The sequence below is a fragment of the Branchiostoma floridae genome, chromosome 13 (genome assembly GCF_000003815.2).
Source record: "Branchiostoma floridae strain S238N-H82 chromosome 13, Bfl_VNyyK, whole genome shotgun sequence".
Taxonomy (NCBI): Eukaryota; Metazoa; Chordata; class Leptocardii; order Amphioxiformes; family Branchiostomatidae; genus Branchiostoma; species Branchiostoma floridae.
The window spans coordinates 20,164,925-20,184,089 of NC_049991.1; the positions used below are offsets into that span (position 1 = coordinate 20,164,925).

Genomic DNA, 19,165 nt, shown 5'->3' on the forward strand with positions numbered 1-19,165 from the left:
CTTGGTCTTACTGTGATTACTGTATATACTAGATAGGTAATGACATATTGCTTTACGACTACTGGATTAAACAAGGCATAAAGCAAAGGAAATTACTAGCCCATCTTTAGGTAGAATTTAAAAGGGTTGCCTCTGGAATCTTTACTGTGGTTAAACTGTGTTTACCTTTATCCATGGGATAACCTATATCCATTGTGTATTTAGTTATATCAAGTCAACGAACATGAGTTTCAAATTGCAATATTTTCTATACTTAAAAAAATGTTTAAAATATTGCAGTTTGATACCGCTGTCCATCAACTTTGTATCTCTAAATGCCCTGTTTTTGAAAACAATCATTATGGAATCCGATGTACTAGGTTAACCATTAGCCAGCAGATAATGGTGAACTAGTGTTAAGTCAGATTTATCACCAATTGTTGGATCTGTGACATAATGATGATGATGTTTGATCTGTTATTATGTTCCACTTAATTTGAATTAGCCCTAATTTGCTCTTGATGAGCTTTCTCAGGTAGGCTAGTCTTCAATTCATGTTGTTGTTTCAGGGACCCTTCAAAGTAAGAATTTAAGAATAGGTAAAGAATAGAATCGTGGGATTGCATGGAATAAAAACTTGAATCTGATCAGGAATACAGTCAAACCTGTCTATAGTGGCCACACAAGGGACCGGACAAATTTGGCCACTATAGACAGGTGGCCTCTGTATAGAGGTGGCAACTTGTAGATAAAATACCCAAGGGACCGACAAAAAGTGGCCACTATGGACAGGTGGCCCCTCTGTAGAGGTGGCCCCTAATACAGGTTTGACTGTACCACTTAATGTGAATTAGCCCTAATTTGCTCTTGATGAACTTTCTCAGGTAGGCTAGTCTTCAATTCATTTTGTTGTTTCAGGGACCCTTCAAGTAAAAATTTAAGAATAGGTAAAGAATAGAATCGTGGGATTGCATGGGATAAAATCTTGAATCTGATCAGGAATACAGTCAAACCTGTCTATAGTGGCCACACAAGGGACCGGACAAATTTGGCCACTATAGACAGGTGGCCTCTGTATAGAGGTGGCAACATGTAGATAAAATACCCAAGGGACCGACAAAATGTGGCCACTATGGACAGGTGGCCCCTCTGTAGAGGTGGCCCCTAATACAGGTTTGACTGTATATCATATATAACAATGCTACTCCCTGAACCTGCATGTGTGAACCAAGTTACCGACTTAAATTTCCTTCAGGCTCTGTTTTCGTGTTCATTTTCATATTCAGTATTGTTTTCAGATAAAGAGTGTTTGTAAAATCGGCAATACAAATTGACAAATGAATACAAAATCTAATTGACTTTGTGCAAAGAGGGCTCAGGAAAAGTTCATGCCTATGCAGGGTTTACATATTTTATCTCCAAGCAGATCCACAGTGGCGTAATATTAAGCCCTCCTCCGGTGCCCATTTGACTCCCTTTGGCCGGCTATACTCCTTGGCCAGCTTTGATACTACAGTCAAACCTGTCTATAGTGGCCACACAAGGGACCGGACAAATTTGGCCACTATAGACAGGTGGCCTCTGTATAGAGGTGGCAACTTGTAGATAAAATACCCAAGGGACCGACAAAAAGTGGCCACTATGGACAGGTGGCCCCTCTGTAGAGGTGGCCCCTAATACAGGTTTGACTGTATCTTATAGCACCATAGGATCTTCTTGGAGATTAGGGTTACATTCTGTCCTTCTGCTCACAAACTGTTCCTTCCCTTGGTGCTGAAAAATAGGCTACTATGTAACTAACATAAATGATACAATACAAGTTACTGAGAGTCTTTCCCATAGGATAGCACACATCTCATATTAAAGGATAGTAGAAATGTAAGATAGATAATCACGAAAAAAGAAATTAAAACCATGAAACATTAATTTCAATTTCTATACTTTTTGTCACATTCTAGGTAGATTGAAGAAAAGAGTAAATTTTGCGTAGATTTTTAAATTAGTTTAATAGTTTTTTAATTAGAATAATGTGAGATTTATTCAAGTTTGACATGTAGCTGTGACAAGAAATGATGCAAGGATTTACTTCAGCTGTTCCTGGAATTTTCTGTCCGAACCAGGTGATGAATTCTCCATACTTTGCCAGTCACACTCTATAACGATGCTTGTGAGAAAATGCATTCTGATCTTACGTACTAATGGCGAGAAAATGCTTACTGATCACTGACTATATTACTACACTTGCCAGGTACCTTTTTTGCCACCAGATCTCACACTGTGATAATCTTGTACTATGATTATTCTATAATATTTCTCTTTCTCAATCACTGTCTAACAAGTAACAAGCATGAGTCAAAGCACAACTCCTGTTCTTTTGCAATTCAAGATGTCTTGGTTAATCAGATTTTGCTACATGTACATGTAACATTACAGCATGTTGAAGATTCTAAGGTTATTGCGCATGTGCCAAAGGGATATTTTTAAAAATTTAACCCCCTTACTCTTTGTTTGCTTTATATTTGAATCATGTATAATGACTATTAATAATCTCTTTGTGCATTTAACATAAACTTGCTACCTTACAGTATAAATGCTTGGAATTTTGTAGTTTAATTTGTGTTTGCCTGCATGTCTTGCTCTGAAGATTTGCTTGAATTCTGGACTGCATGTGAAAATAAGTACTAAAACTGACTTTTTTTATACCAATCCTGTATTCAATGACAGCAAGCATTTAATCAGTTTTCAGATTTGGAAAACAGACAGAAAATTTGTATATGTATGTGGTAAATGTTATTGAATTTTGGATTTAAAAAAACAGTACCTGTCGAATATCAAAAACTGTGTTGCTGTAAAACTAAAAGTAATATTCTCTCCTTGCCAATGGAGTTCCTGTTATTCGATATGACTTCTTTTAAACATACAATGTTTTGCACTATTACATATGCCTTAAGAAAAAAACATCTGAAATTGAAAATATGACTATCAATCAAACATATAATGTCCACTTCAGTGAAATAAAAAATGCTGAAAAAGATTCAACACTAAAATTTCCATAATATCTCTAAACAAATGCTTGCTGTCATTGGCTGCAGTGACAGTTGATGAAGTGTATTTATCGCCTCTGAATGTTTTCCAGGGTGGCCACCACCATGTTACTGAGTGCCTACTGGCATGGCTTCCACCCTGGCTACTACCTCAGTCTAATGACCATCCCCCTCTCCCTCTGGGTCGAGACAGAAGCTAGCACCGCATTTCGCACGCGGCTTGGAATCCGCGGCCAGCGAATCTGGGACTGGCTTCACTGTTTTCTGAAGATGCGGGCCTATGACTACATGTCGGTTGGGTTTCTGCTGTTGTCTTTCGAAGCCACCATCAAGTATTGGCACTCTATATGCTACATCTACTATGTTTTCTGTGCTGTGGTGCTTGCTCTGTCCTACTTCTGCAGGCAGAAAGGCTTAAAGGGGTCCTAAAGTCCAGAAGGGAGTGTTATTTTTCAATAGATTAGGCGTCAATGAATTCACGATCAGCACCCTTTTTGCAGAATTCCATTTGTGGTGAATTACGCGAGGTGTGTTTGTAAATCCCACTAAACCCTTGCAGACCCTACCCATGCACTTTCTATACATAATAGATACTTTCTTCCTTTTAGGCTTAAATGAGTGAGGGGCAATTTGCATGCCAAGAGGGGTCTTTGTTCACAAGACATCAAGCAACCCAAAACAAGACAAGTTTTTAACATCGCCTCTCAAATTGGTTTTGTAACCAAACTTTTTTCAGGCCATGTCAGACACATTTTGATCAGCCATAGGCTGAGCTTGCTTAGTTGAATTAAAGAGTACTTGGGGAGTTTAGTACAATTTGTTGTTGGCATCCATCTGTCTTGGAAGACAATGGTAGGCAGACAGGGTACCGGTGAGTTAGTACAATACTGAATGCTTTTTGATGTATGCAAGAATGGTGGGTATTTTATCGTAGAATTTCGAAGTACGATGCATATTTTACTTTCTAAAATTAATATCTATTGTAAAATAACACACTCTTTTGGAGTCTAGAACTCCTTTAATTAAGCTGCAATGGTATAGAAGAATGAGTCAGCTTTGAAAAAGATGCCAATGTGAAGATGTAGTGAACACTTGTATGTCTAGGTTTTTCTTGACGTAGTTGAACTGCAAACTGTATGTAGGTTTGTTTTAATTTGGTTTCGATTGGGTAGCTGTATTTTCAATTGCAGGTATGGCTTAAAACTCAATCATGCAGTTGTGTAAATGTCATTTTGAATTCTTGCAATAAGATTCTTTGGAAAAATGGGACAGTTTGCCAGAAAATGGCACACATGCACATGTATGTATGTATCCTGGGTATGGTATCAACAAGCAAAAGGTGACAATCAAGAAAACTTATAATTACTCCCACCTTTATTTTTGCCAGCATGCAAAGCAACGTCATGTAGCATTGTGCAGTTGTGGCATGGCATATTATACATCAATTTGTATTTATTACTATATACTGGTTACCTTTATTGCCAACAACACATATCCATGAAACTTTCTATATAAAAGTTTTCTAAATGTACTTAGAATGTTGTTGATGTTGATAAGTTGATCCTGTCTTAGTCAAATTCCAATTGTATTTTCTCTGCTTTTGTCAGCAAGTGTAGCCATTTGTCATGGTCACAGGCTAGTATTTAGAAAAATGTTATTAGACAAAAAAATGACATTTCAGTTTGGTTTCTACCATGTATCAAGGTGTCAGAATCATCCGAATATGTCATGTAATATAATTGTAGTGCCTCATTCCATTTTAACTGTGTTGTAAAACTGTGCAATATGTGACCATATGTTGCTGCTATATTTTCATGCAAGTGTTATTTTGTGCCATGGTAAATATGATGAAAATTCAATCATGATGTATAATGGCTGTGACTGGAGTTAAAATTGAATTACTGCGACAACACCACCTTTGTAGAATGCTTGTACTCAGCCAGATCTTAAGGTGGGTTCACATGTGCGTATGATGTATAATGGTTGTGACTGGAGTTAAAATTGAATTACTGCGACAACACCACCTTTGTAGAATGCTTGTACTCAGCCAGATCTTAAGGTGGGTTCACATGTGCGTATATATTCAAGTCTGTTTGAGGTCCATATGGAATTTTTAGCCTCTGCCAGGCTCCACAGGTCGCTGGAAAAATAATGGGAATTTGACAGATAAAACCAGATAACATGCCATCGGAGTTAGCTGGATGCAAACCATACTCCTCGGACAACTAACTCCACTGGCATATTGTATGTCTATATTTTTTCCAATTTCCACAATTTTTCCAGCATTCTGAGGAGCCTGGTAGAGGCTAACAATTCCATACGGACCTCAACCGGACTTGAATATATACGCATTTGTGAATCCGGCTTTAGTTTATATCGTGTTGATCAGTCTATTTTGGGAGGTTAGGAATTCAGGACTTGAATTTGAGTGTAGAGTTCGAAGATGATGGACCAAGGAGGATAATGATATATATTTGTAAGTATAATGATATATATATATTTGTGATGTAAAATGTAGACAAACTGTGACTGGGCTGTGGTGTTATTGTTTTAATATGAAAATTGAGTATGAAAACTGTGGCACAAAGTTCAGTAGTTCTGGCAATGGCCAAACCTGGTCCTTGAAACAGAGTGTTAAAAAACACTCATGGTGATATTTTTGTGGCGCTGCAACATTCCAGAGTGGAGAATTATAATGGTCAATAGGGCAAAATGCTGTATGCATTTCACTTTTTTTTGTAGGCGTTTTTTATGGTACATTCAAAGCTGGCCGAGCAAAGCGATTGTGTGTGTGTGTGTGCATTCCCGGTATACCCGTGTGTGTTACGATGATGTTTGTGTGTGGATACCTTCTCCTGTGCGTCATACCCAAAATAGATGAATAATCCGCGACAATCGTTACATGTTTTTAAATATGTCTTACCTTGCGCCCCCTGGACGTTGGACTTGAAGTCCAGAAAAAGGGCTGACCTAGGTATTTTAATCGTCTTTCATCTTGTATTTGTATGTCTAAGACTCAATAAAGATGATTCTGATCCCTCTCAACTTTTACGGGTGGCCGGAGCTGATTTCTGTCTCGTAAACTGTCCTCGCCCTTCAAAACGGCTGTCGTATGTATATTAGCACACTCTGGTCACCCCGTGATGCTTCCTGGCGCAGTTGATATGGGATTAGGGTTTAGACCTTTTGATTCTGGTTCGAACCCGTGTTATTATAATGCACTTTCCTTTTTGATAATTTTTTCACCGATACAATACTGTCGTACATTTGTAATTTAAATGTTGCTTTAAATACATTTGCTTCTTTTCAGCTCCTCCAGAAACTATATTACGCTCGGATATGAAAAGACTAGTCAGCGATATTGCGACGACCGTCTGAAAAGGCGACGACCGTTTGAAAAGGCGACGACCGTCTGGAAAGGCGACGACCGTATTCATATGAATATGGGCCCCCCGCTTGCATACAAAGATGATAAAGACACAGCTAAGGCTCAATTAGGTCAAGTTTTCAATTGGTATGAAGCTCGAGAATTAATTCAATTTTTCTTTCAATATCTTCTAGGTTAGGGTTTTTTGTATGGAGCTCGAGATTCAGTTAGGTCTGATCTTCATGACAGACGACTTGATGGAGTATTTGTGAGCTGTCCAAGCTTCCCATTCTATACCGTGCGACTCACTCCCCCCACCGCCATGCTTGTACGGCTGGTTAAGGTTAACGGTGTCACAACCGCCATACCACCAACCACCACGACCATGATCAGCTGCGCAGTTAGTAGCATGACTGTCATTATCCTGGTCGTGTGTCGAAAATTTTCTACCATCGTGGTAGCTTAAGCCTTTCCCACCATCCCCAGCAGTGCCGCTATATGTGCCAACATGTAGACGGTACTTTGCAGCTTCATCCTCGATATAGAAGCTATCGTATTCGGCGTACACTGTATCCGAGGCCCAATTTTCAAGATCGATTCTCAAAAGGTAGCTCTTAGCATTAGTGAGTTGATATATCTTATCGTTTCCTAACCAAAATTCTCCGCTACGACTGCCAAAGCCCTCTTTGTAAGTTTGCCAGTCTCTGGCGAAATCTACAGAACCGTTGAAGCGTTTTTGGATAACTGTCCAGCCGCCGGTTCCGTCTTCCATCTCACAGTAGACCAAGAACGGGTCCCTGGACCTGACGGGTTGGATGGTGTAGACACCGCTGATGCGATAGGCTGCGTTATACAGCTCGTCACAATCTGTAAGTAAAACTCCCTTTAACCACAAAGTAAATGCCATTGCTAATGAACATGTATGTCTTTTGCGCGTTGACTACTTGGCGCTTATACAAGGAAGGTAATAAAGATTGTAACAGCAAAGCTGAGGGATAAGTCAAGCTAGAATGTACCTCTTGCTGGGCTGTTAAAACAGTCACAGGTCCCGGGTGGGCCAGCGGAACCAGGTGAGCCAGTAGGACCGGACGGGCCAGTAGAACCGGGTGGGCCAGCGGGGCCGGGTTTGCCGACAGGACCGGCTCTGCCGGGCGGGCCAGGGACTCCGTCGCGGCCGTTCGTTCCGTTGAATCCCCTTGGGCCAGGTGGCCCAGGTAGGCTGGATGGCCCATGTGGGCCAGGAGGTCCCGATGGGCCAGGGGGTCCCGGTGGCCCCGTGGGTCCATCACGACCGTCTCTGCCAGGCAGCCCGTCACGACCATCCTGTCCGTTTGCTCCAGCTTGTCCTGTCAGACCGTCTCTGCCTGGAGGCCCCTGCACACAGCCTGTGTGAGGACATACGTTGATTAGTCTTCTATCCCTTCTCGTCTCACTCCGTTCGGTTTCTGTTAAACGGCTTTCTTTGTACAAATTGAGCAAACCGTATTTTCGACAAAAACTTTTTTTATTTAGTGATCTACTGACAAACAGGGTTGACAATGATTGTCAGTTGTCTATATTATCAACTTTACAAATATCTATTACTGAAGTCCGAAATCTTTGCACACAGATACTTTCCCACAAACATGCGATGAAACCGAAACTGGTGCCACATAAAGTCAACATCGAGAATGCTCTGGGTTAAAGTGTTAAACCTCCATTACTACAATTTGGCTTAATGCCATCCCTGTTAGCCTGTACTGTGAAAAATTTGTCATTTCGCAGCAGAGGAAAACGTTTCGTACTTCCGGGTCTGACTGCCGGAGTTGTCGAGTCGGCCGCTCTCTTCGCCCTGCGGCGGCCGGTGGGATCAGACAGGACGGGCGGCCGGGCCCCGCTCTCCGGCCCGTCTGCTGACGGCAGAGTGAGAGAGTTGGCGGCTCTCTTCGCCCTGCGGCGGCCGGTGGGATCAAACAGGACCGGCGGCCGGCCCCCGCTCTCTTGTCCGTCTGCTGCAGGACGGAGCGGCCCGGGGCGGAACAGGCCGTCGGTAGACTGGGAAAAAAGAAATTATTAATTATATAAATCTTTACTGAATCAAACTCCAACTGCAATTTCTAACACAAAACATGGCCGTACCGAAATTATCGACCAACAGTCTTTGTGAAGAAATTAGCAATACACAGCTTCTGGGACATTTGTTTTCTCGTTTTCAAGTTAACATTTTCTAGAGAATTTCAACTTAAAATGTTTTTACTATATGAGTAAGAAGTAAAGTAAAGGGCCTTGTTACGATACTGCAGCGGAACTTCGAGTTTGATATCTCAAGTATTGATGATTTTTAAGGGGTAAATAGTTCGTGGGACTGACAGCAAGTAGTATAGATTTGGGCACCCTAGCGGCTTACATTGGAACTGTAGGGCAGGTTTAGTGTCAGACTTTGAAAGGGAATAACACAAGAAGGGATTGACGGATTGTCATGATTAATGGTATGTAGATAGCTGAATTGGTGCTTCATATAATCACATATCAATTATGCAAATTTGAATCTGATTTGCATAATCAATTAGAAAATCATTTTCACACGCTCAGTTCAATTATAGGACAATTGCAACATGTGACATTTGTAATTGAGAAAAAGAAGGATATTTATAGGTATATATTATGCAAAATAAAGACCTAATTTGCATAATTAATGAGAAATTGCTATAATGTCATTGTGGTAACGGACAGGAACTTCATACTTTTAGCATTTGGAAGTTATATACAGGTGAACATCGTTGAACATAAATTATGTAACTGAGGTCCTCATTTGGATAGATTATCAGAAAATACGATTAAGCCTTATTTCTAAACATAGATTGTGTACGCGTGTTGTTTGGTGAAGGAGATGATCAACTAATATAATTTATGCAAAATAAGTACCTTTTTTGCATAATTAATGACAAACAGAATTAATGCAGCAGTTGTTAAGGGTGGAATCATTTGGCGAAGGTATGTGGTCGTGGAACTCTATTTGTTAAATTTGATCCATTTCCCATGTCCTAGCTGACTCCCGACACAGAATAAGGAACTTGTGTTCTGAAAAGTTCATTCAGAGGGTCTACTTAACAAAAGGCACGTATATGCACAGCCAATATATAAGTGAACAGAAAACAGAACCTCATTAACCGTGCCTTACATGAAAAAACAACATACCTTGGCTGACGTCATTTGTTGTCACAGGGTTTTGTTCACTTGTTACTCCCTAACTTAGGTCACAGCTGTCATAATTCCATAATCCCTTAGTGGTAAATGATGTATTTAATACTTGTGAATCACAAGTATGAAATGCATCATTTACCACTGAGCCATTAAGAAAGTATCGCACCAATTATGCAAATTATTGTCATACTTATTCGCATAATTATTTGGGTATCTGTTCATGTTCCACCTGGCATAAAGTACATATACCACATGTATCAAAGTAATTGAGAAAACATTTGAATCATATAATGTCCTCATTGATAATGCAAATTTTCCTCCTTATTTGCATGATTTACTTCTTATTGTGTCCCTCTCTGTCTGCCCCAAATCATGGAAATCGTCCTTTTTTGTTCAGTTATCCTGTTTGAAAAATACCCCTGCATTCCAGACCAAACCTACAAACTTTATTTATGACATCACAAGCTATCTGTCACCCAAAATCAAATCAAGACCATAGCATGCCCAGGAGAAAAGGCATAAAACCGGAGGTTCTATTGCAGTAAGAGGGAGTTACCAACGGACCCAGCCTGGACATTGACCTTCGTGTTACCAAAACCTTCCCACATATAGGATGTTTATTAGATCATTTTCCATTAGTCTAGCTGAAACTACTGTATAACCTTAGTTGTTTTTATTCCTATCCACCCATTAGACCACTTGTGGATATTTGTGCTTTTAGTCTACGGGCATGAACATACAATAAAGATTATTATTATTATTATTATTACAATCTGACAAAGCTGCGGAAACACGAATGGACACACGCAGACACAGACGGACACAATACCTCCTTTTTTCGTCGAGGTAACAACCTCCATTTTCACGAAGATAACAATGAATAATTCCTTTACGCAGGTATTCATAACTTTACAATAAAGTAGATGTGCAGAAAAGTTTACCTCTGTGTTCTCTGTGTGGACTATTGCTTCCAAAAAAGCGATTCGCTCGTCATTCACAGACACCAGCTGCTTGAGTTGCCAGTTCTGCACCAGCAGCACCGCCATCAGCACCGAGACGACTAGGGCGACTGCGGCAGCGCACACGGCCTGAAGCCCCGCCGGGCGCACACGGAACCGCCGGTCCACTTGCACGGGCCCGCCCAAGCCACTGTACGTCAGTTTGTCTGAACTCATTCTCTCAGTTGTGAATAGCTGGTCACCGAAAAGAGGGCTTCTAAAACGTCCCAGTGTCACTTCTAGCTGCTACAGTCTAACCGTGTCTGTAACAGAGGAAGTTTCTTTCCAGACTGCCTCGTACGTGTAAACTTGAGGAAGTTGTGGCAAGTCCAGATAACGTCGTGTTACTATTTCTGGAGAAAAACGTTACTCCACATTGGTTGTCAGCTACTTCTATTTCCTCATACGTGATGACTAGTCGATTGTGAAGGGTTTCAATATATAAGGCCACAGCAAGTGAATATTATGGATGACATCAGCGAACTCATAATTTTTTTAAGAAACAAAAAACAAGATTTTCCCCCAGCAAAAAGTGGTCAACATGACGAGAAAGTACCAAAATGGGAAAATATGTTATGGATACCTTATGATTGTGCTTGTAGAAATAGCCATAACTGTAGTTGTAAAAGTAGAACCAGTTGATAGTTGTAAAGGTGGCACTGATTGATGTGGAATCCATGAGTGTGGTTGACAACTTGGTAAGCGATACCATGCTGCCCATTACAATAATGTCACTTACTACGCTCGTAAACTTCTTGAACACAGGAATTTAAGACTTTCTGTCGGCCATACTATGTTTAACAAACAAACTTGCATGGTTGCAAAAATCATATGGTAACAATAAAGTGAAGACAAAAAATCATATGGTAACAACAAAGTGAAGACAATTATGGTAGTATTCGGTACAACAGCTTTACAGGCCAAAGATCAATACGCATTCTGGAAAATCATTCAGTTTTAATTTGAAAACTCGAGAAGGCCTGGATGGATTGTATTAAACCCTTGTCCTTTTTGCCAATTTAACTCCCCTGAGCTGGTTGATTAATCAGATCGGTAAAACTTGACCTGTTCTGTGCTGCTGCTGCAGATTTACTTCCCCAATCAATACGGTTTGCTGCAGTATGCTACATTTAATTGATAAATATCCCGATTGCAAACCGATGAAGATACCGGACCCATATACAGTCTTACATATGTGCGGCCCTTATATATATATATATACATATACGTAATCAGCTGGACAAGGTTAATATTTGGTATGTGAAGCATTGCTGATTAGATTAAGAATCCCTGGCGGCTTGTTACGGTACTGCAGCGTAATTTCCAGTTTTGATTTCTTGTATGGAGCTGGAACATTAATCTAATACTTTATTCGGTTTCTAATCTCATTAAACATTGCTCAAGAAAATGGCATAAGCTGAAAGAGCCACACCTCAATGATGTAATGTATGTTTTGTGGTGGTTATTGCGTATCGTTCGTTTGTTCGTTCGTCGTAGGGGCAGCACAACATGTTATGCTGACTCAATAGGCTTTTAGTCCCCTGGCGGCGCCTATCTCCTCTCCGGGGCATATTGCGTATGGAGCTCATGTTTTAGTTAATAGGTCTGATCTTCATGACAGACGACTTAATGGAGAAACTATAACCTGCCCAAGCTTCCCATTCTATACCGTGCGACTCACTCCCCCCACCGCCATGCTTGTACGGCGCGTTCAGGTTAGCGTTGTCACAATGTCCATACCACCAACCACCACGACCATGGACAGTGGCGCAGTGACTCGAATGATCGTCATTATCCTGGTCGTGTGTCGAAAAGCGGCGACCATCATGGTGTCTCAACCCCCTCCCACCATCCCCAGCAGTGCCGCTATAGGTGCCAATATGCAGCCTGTATTTTGCCGCTTCATCCTCGATATAGAACACATCGTATTCGGCGTACACCGTATCCGAGGACCAATTTTCGAGATCGATTCGCATACGGTAGATTTTAGCACTAGAAATCTCATAAATCTTGTCGTTTCCCAGCCAGAACTCACCATTAGGGGCCCCAAACCCATGTTTGTACGTTTGCCAGTCCCTACTAAAATCTACAGAACCGTCAAAGCGTTTTTGTATGACTGTCCATCCGCCGGTCCCGTCCTCCATCTCACAGTAGACTCGGAAAGGGAATCTGGAGCCGGCTGGTTGGATGATGTAGATACCGCTGGTGTTGTGGCCTGCCTTGTAGACGTCGTCACAATCTGAAAGTCATTTTAAGTTACGACAAATAGCAATTACTCCATCAACTGTATATGATTTAAGAAACGGTCAGACATTTCAGGTAGCACCAGGTACCTTTCGTCAGTGGCATGATGTCACTGAAGAAAGGTAGTGGATGCTGGAATAATTAAGTCTTGGTATCATCCGGTTTCTACCGGGGCTCTTTTTATTCGCTGCCTTAAGTGAGTGCAAGGAGCCCATGTAAAAATCAGATGGTACCGCTATAAGTAATTACTATTAAGTCTGCATTATTACCTTTAGTTGATATCTACATTTCATTATCATTACACTTACTGTTATATCATATAAAAGGACGTTTACGCCATGCAGAAAGTAAAACTGCCATGCATGTTTTATGTGCTGATACAAGCCAATGTTGCATAAAGCCCAGGCCTCGCTAAAGGGTCAAGTGTAAGTTATGAAGACTGTAGCAAAGCTAGAATATAAGGCAGGTTGATAGAGATTACCTTGTATTGGCGGAGGGTTAGGAGCATTTCTACAGCAATCACAGCTGCCAGGTGTGCCAGGAAGTCCGTCTCGGCCGTCTAACCCTTTGGAACCGGGTGGACCGACGACACCGGGTGAGCCAGAGGGACCAGGAGGGCCAGCGGCACCGGGTGAGCCAGAGGGTCCAGGTGGACCCGGAGGTCCGGGTGAGCCAGAAGGTCCAACACCTCCAGCAGGTCCATCGCGACCGTCTCTGCCAGGCATCCCGTCGCGACCGTTTGCTCCTGGGGGTCCCGTTGGACCGTCTTTACCCGGGGGCCCCTGTGTACAACCTGTACATAATCAGGTACATAAATAAGGAATCTTGGTAGATTTGCTAACATAGGAGATTTTTGTAAAGAATATGAAATGTTCTTGAGTCTTAAAAACCCACTGCTATGGCCTTAAGCAACATATTTCTCGAATTCGCCCGCTAATTTTTTTTCGATGTGCCAAACAACAGAAAAAGAAAAAAAGAACAATACAAAAGGATCACATATATGTTACCATTCACGGTGTCAATACACCATAAATGTTAATATTTGGGCAGCAACAGTTAAAATGCCATTCTCTACCTAGTTAAGTCAGTTTTTTTTTCTTTTAATGCATTAAAATTTGTAGGTGGAGAGCCAGACCAGTGAACTAGCCACGGGATCGAAAAGATAGATCAAATGTTAGACATCCTATATAGATATCAATACACACGACCAATTTTTACTTCCTTACCCCCGAACGGCAGAGTGAGAGAGTTGGCGGCTCTCTTCGCCCTGCGGCGGTCGGTGGGATCAGACAGGACGGGCGGCCGGGCCCCGCTCTCCGGCCCGTCTGCTGCAGGACGGAGCGGCCCGGGACGGAACACCACGTCGGTCGACTGAGAAAAAATGGAAAGAAAAACCGTTTAGTCAATAACACCATAAGAACACCACATCAAGTCAGTTGATAACTTCGAGTTTTTTTTTTAATGTTAAAATCTTCATGGCACTGAATATAAACATTCTTTGGCAATGCTACAGGTCTGGGCCTCACTGGGTGGAACGCTTTGTAGCTCCGCTTAGACAAAGAAGCTTGAACACAACCAAAATGCTTTTGAAAACATTTAAAACATTTTAAAACTTTCTGTCACTTACTTTAAAATCCAAGCACATGAAACTCGTCACTGTTAAGTTTCTGAAATTAATAACTTTTTCAATAAATATCTATCATTGATACATTTCCCATCTCCCTGCTAACCCTTCCCAATCGCTGACGTTTGCCTGTATAAAACAGTTGAAATTTGTTCTGATAACGTCACAAAGGGCTACTTTTTAAAACAATGGAGTGAAATCCAACGACAATAGGCACAAGGCCAAAACAAACAAAAAGAAACCTGTTGATATTCGCTTCAAAGTAACCCATGTAGAAAATTACCAAAACAAACTATGACCTTCTGGTGACTAGTTAGAGTCGAGACATCTAGTCAGCCGCATTAAATATGCCCTTTTGCACAGCTTTTCACAAACTGCCAACAATTATTCCACTCGGCCAGGTTTTGATACATGTACCTGTCTTCATGTCACGTACACCTACAAGATACATGTAGCCAAACATACAGAGCCATGAACTGCGGGAAACGTAAGACCAGTGTGATTAGTTTAATTCGTTCATAACAAAATGTGGACCAAATGCCGTTAACCTTTAGGGTGCAGAACAACAACAAACACAAATAACCTTTAATACCTCGATGTTCTCTGCACCGCTGTTGGCTTCCAACGTCTTGCCCTTCGTCAGATCCTCCAACGAAGCGATCCGCTGAAGAAGCTGGCCATTCTGCTGATTGAGATCGTCAAAACACTGCTTGAGTTGCCAGTTCTGCAGCAGCAGCACCACCACCAGCGCCGAGACGCCCAGCACGACTGCGGCGGCGAGCACGCCCTGGAGCCCCACCGGGCGCACACGGGACCGCCGGTCCACATGCACGGGCCCGCCCAGGCCACTGTCAATCAGCTTTTCTGAGCTCATTATCAACAACTGGCAGCGAACTAGAGACCTCTCAAACACACCGATGTCACTTTAGAGAGCTGAAGTGGTGTACGCCACGGTCTAACCCGTCTTAGTAATCTGCAGTAACTGAAGATTTTGGAAGAAAACCTGACTATAAAGTCCCTATTGGTTGTTTTTTATCCACTGCCATTTCCTCATGCGTCATGGGTGTGAATATATAATGAGCAATTCAATTGTTTGGGCTAATTATGTCGTGTTTTTGAGCTGCAACCCATGATGTCACAGGTCTATATTGAGGGACGTCACGTCATCGTTGTTTTCCCCAAACCAGTTGAACTGCCGACGTGGTTTTTTGCCTCGAGCGTCAACTTTAACCCAAGACACAGTCTATACTGAGAGTAGTGTAAATGTGAACATTGTTGAATGTGAATTATGAAAATGATGACCTCATTTGCATAATTGATCAGAAAATGATGAAATAGCTTTCTTTGATTAGACTGTAATGGGTTATGGTCCTTTGGCGAAGGTATGGTGTCGTGGAACAGTAGTTTGCTTTGTGATTGCCTATATTGTCGACTGACACAGTCTCGTGTCAAGGCAAGTCAATTCGCAAATTGACTTGACATTTAAGACTATGAGAGCTGTTCTAAACAACAGCCAGCAATACACCGGGCCAAGTCGCGACACAGTATCCTTTCTAAATATGTTCTTTTTGTACTTACTTGAGAAAACATACTTTGTGGAATATAATCACTCAGTTCTCAACCGTTACACCTTGAAGGTAGTAGAACACAGTTTTCAACTTTTCACCCATGGATTTACATGGTTAAGGATCCCAAAGTGAGGAGGTTTGACGTCACCAAATTTACAGCAGGGTATGTAACAAGCAAATGTTTAAGTTCGAACGTTTAGGGTACAATCTACAAAATATGTGAGATTGAGCAAAAGTCTGTCAGCTCCTTCTGTTTTAAAAGTCACTTTTACTTGAACCCCATGCGGAGGTCATCATACTGCTGATGACGCACAGCAGTTGGCGGTAAAAGGAACCTGCTCGAACAAACATCGTAACCAACTCATAACGTTACGGTCTCAATGCAAACGTTTTCCTTTACGTACCGTTCACCACAGCTTCAGACTCGCTGACGTGAGCAGAAGAGTTACAATGGCTCTGTCAAGTACTGTGACGAAGAATAAATAATGTGTTCTGATACCTTAAGACAAACCCTAAACTGACTGATTTATGTGCGTGTCCGTGCCCGTTGGGTTTATCCTACAGGGCTGTGATCAACAACTACATTCTCATTATTCTTGCCAACCATCTGAACTCACGTCTGAAGTTGTTTACATTCAAAGTGACGCCGCCTTTCTCAAAAATGCTTTCACAGGTCCCTTTTCGTGACTTTGATTTTTTGTGATTACATGATGTTCGCTGATTTGAAATTCAGCCTTATTTGAGTGATTTAACGTTGTAACACCCTGCGACGTTTTGGGGAAAGCTTTCGTTGGACAGGGCGACTATTCCCTCTTCGCAGCCAGGGGCCGAATTGTAAGGAACTTACAATCGGTGGGGCTAATCGCAAGGGTCTGAAATGGCAGTCTGTATACAGCACCCACTGGCGTCAATTCGACAGTATACGTAATCACCCCAAGTGCCGATTGCGCATGGTCTTTTTAGCGAATGCCCACAAACGCCCACTCTAGAGAAGTCCGCGCTGCACGAATCTCATTTTTTTTGCTTGGAATATGTCCACGTTGTGCTCCCATGTATTAATCCTGAGTTTCAAGTCAATCCATTGACCCGAAGTGACATAAATCAAAGTTTTCGATTCTCGATGGTCTTTTTAGCGAACGCCCAGCAAAATGTCTTTTTAGCGAATGCCCACTATATCCACAAAAATATCGGCCGTCGCGCAACGACACCTAAACCTACCGCCACAAACATGTTCAAGATGGTGTCCCATTGATGTGTACGGAGTTTCCGTGCTTTACAAGCACTTTAAGTCCCTGTTTTTGGTCAAAATGTACGGCGACGATACTACCATACTTTAACTATAGCAATTCAAAATGGCGGGCACTAGTCATGTGACCTCCTTGCGGGACTGTTCTATAAGTATCGCGGGAGGGACTGTTGTAGCATAGCTTCTCATACAACCATTTTAGAGTGAATTCTGAACAAGATTTTCATTTCATAGTGCTATCATCTGACTGATATTTACAATGTGGTCATTTTTTCTGTGCTATTATTACCCAGGTTTGAGGAACTTAGTGCAAATTTGGATATTGATTCACCTCAGTGCCCAATTAATGTACAAAAGGCTCAGACACATTAGTGTTATAAACCTGAATAGGGGCAGGTAACCAATACTAAAAAAAACATAGCTATTTATTATTAACAATACTATTTACATTATAATAATAAATCTTCACAAAACTGGACTTTTCTTCTCTTTATTTATCACAGAAACATTGTTACAATGAGGATTTGATTAGATGAGTATCTGTTACAGTGTGTTCAAACTTATTTCAAATACAAAAATGTATTTCGTTTCACTTCCTAAATATTTTGGAAGTATTGGAAGAAGTTGACACATAAACAATATTAATTGCATTATTTATGTGCAGTAAAATGTGACCACATGATATCAATAGCCTAATAAAATGTTGGAACATGGCACAAGCGGGCTCCCCTTCTGAGTACAGAAAGGAAATGTTTTATAACATTTAGTTATGACGTAGAAAATTTCAATTGTAAAATGTACCTTTATTAACATTTACAATTGTTTTTTTCTCTTCTTAATAAATGACAACAATACAGGTAAGTAAGGTGCGTTTCCTTTTATAACAGGCCAGGTAAGACGCCGTACAGGTAAGTAAGGTGTGTTTCCTTTTATAGCAGACCAGGTAAGACACCGTACAGGTGAGTAAGGTGTGTTTCCTTGACTACAGACTAGGTAAGACACCTTACAGGTGAGCAACGTGTATTTCCTTTCATTACAGACCAGGTAAGACACCGTACAGGTGAGTAATGTGTATTTCCTTTGATTACAGACCAGGTAAGACACCGTACAGGTGAGTACGGTGTGTTTCCTTGACTACAGACTAGGTAAGACACCGTACAGGTGAGTAACGTGTATTTCCTTTGATTACAGACCAGGTAAGACACCGTACAGGTTAGTAAGGTGTGTTTCCTTGACTACAGACTAGGTAAGACACCGTACAGGTGAGTAACGTGTATTTCCTTTGATTACAGACCAGGTAAGACACCGTACAGGTGAGTAAGGTGTGTTTCCTTGACTACAGGCCAGGTAAGACACCATACAGGTGAGTAACGTGTATTTCCTTTTATAACAGACCAGGTAAGACACCATACAGGTGAGTAACGTGTATTTCCTTTCATTACAGACCAGGTAAGACACCGCACAGGTGAGTAAGGTATGTTTCCTTTGTCTATAGACCAGATAGGGTATTACACAGGTGAGTAAGGCGTCTTTCCTTTGCCTATATACCATATAGGCCATTATACAGGTGAGTAAGGCGTCTTTCCTTTGCCTATAGACCAGACAGGGTATTATGCAGGTGAGTAAAGCAACTTTCCTTTGCCTGTAGACCAGATAGGGTATTATACAGGTAAGTTAGGTGTCTTTCCTTCGCCTATATACCAGATGGGGCGTTATACAGGAAAGGAAGGAGCCTCTCCCTTGCCTATATACCAGATCGGCCATTATACAGGAGAAAAAGGTGTCTTTCCTGTGCCTATAGACCAGACAAGCCATTAAACAGGTAAAAAAGAAGTCCTTACTTTGCCTATAGACTAGACAGGGCATGCATACAGGAAAAGGAGAACAACCTTCCTTCGCCCATATGAGACCC

General features: G+C 41.5%; 2 protein-coding genes across 2 annotated transcripts; both read right to left on the reverse strand.

The window, feature by feature from the left end:
• Window positions 1–4,998: 4,998 nt before the first annotated feature.
• Window positions 4,999–10,748, reverse strand: LOC118428627 (ficolin-2-like). The gene is made up of 4 exons (XM_035838733.1): window positions 10,515–10,748; window positions 8,175–8,424; window positions 7,407–7,775; window positions 4,999–7,257 (listed from the first exon to the last, which is right to left on the reverse strand). The coding sequence occupies exons 1-4, from the start codon at window positions 10,746–10,748 to the stop codon at window positions 6,614–6,616; spliced, it is 1,497 nt and encodes a 498-aa protein (XP_035694626.1). The 3' UTR covers window positions 4,999–6,613.
• Window positions 10,749–11,469: 721 nt separating this feature from the next.
• LOC118428628 (ficolin-2-like) lies at window positions 11,470–15,724 on the reverse strand. The gene is made up of 4 exons (XM_035838734.1): window positions 15,032–15,724; window positions 14,042–14,186; window positions 13,297–13,608; window positions 11,470–12,810 (listed from the first exon to the last, which is right to left on the reverse strand). The coding sequence occupies exons 1-4, from the start codon at window positions 15,311–15,313 to the stop codon at window positions 12,164–12,166; spliced, it is 1,386 nt and encodes a 461-aa protein (XP_035694627.1). The 5' UTR covers window positions 15,314–15,724; the 3' UTR covers window positions 11,470–12,163.
• Between the last annotated feature and the right edge of the window lie 3,441 nt (window positions 15,725–19,165).

What these genes read in the sequence shown, in the direction of transcription:
- LOC118428627 (XM_035838733.1), bottom strand. Translation starts at nt 10,748, where the DNA reads ATGAGTTCAGACAAACTGACGTACAGTGGCTTGGGCGGGCCCGTGCAA. An exon ending in TCCGGCAGTCAGACCCGGAA is followed by an intron (nt 7,776 to 8,174) that starts GTACGAAACGTT and finishes GTCCTCACACAG; the next exon opens with GCTGTGTGCAGGGGCCTCCA. An exon ending in TTTTAACAGCCCAGCAAGAG is followed by an intron (nt 7,258 to 7,406) that starts GTACATTCTAGC and finishes TTTTACTTACAG; the next exon opens with ATTGTGACGAGCTGTATAAC.
- LOC118428628 (XM_035838734.1), bottom strand. Translation starts at nt 15,313, where the DNA reads ATGAGCTCAGAAAAGCTGATTGACAGTGGCCTGGGCGGGCCCGTGCAT. An exon ending in GCGGTGCAGAGAACATCGAG is followed by an intron (nt 14,187 to 15,031) that starts GTATTAAAGGTT and finishes ATTTTTTCTCAG; the next exon opens with TCGACCGACGTGGTGTTCCG. An exon ending in TCTCACTCTGCCGTTCGGGG is followed by an intron (nt 13,609 to 14,041) that starts GTAAGGAAGTAA and finishes GATTATGTACAG; the next exon opens with GTTGTACACAGGGGCCCCCG.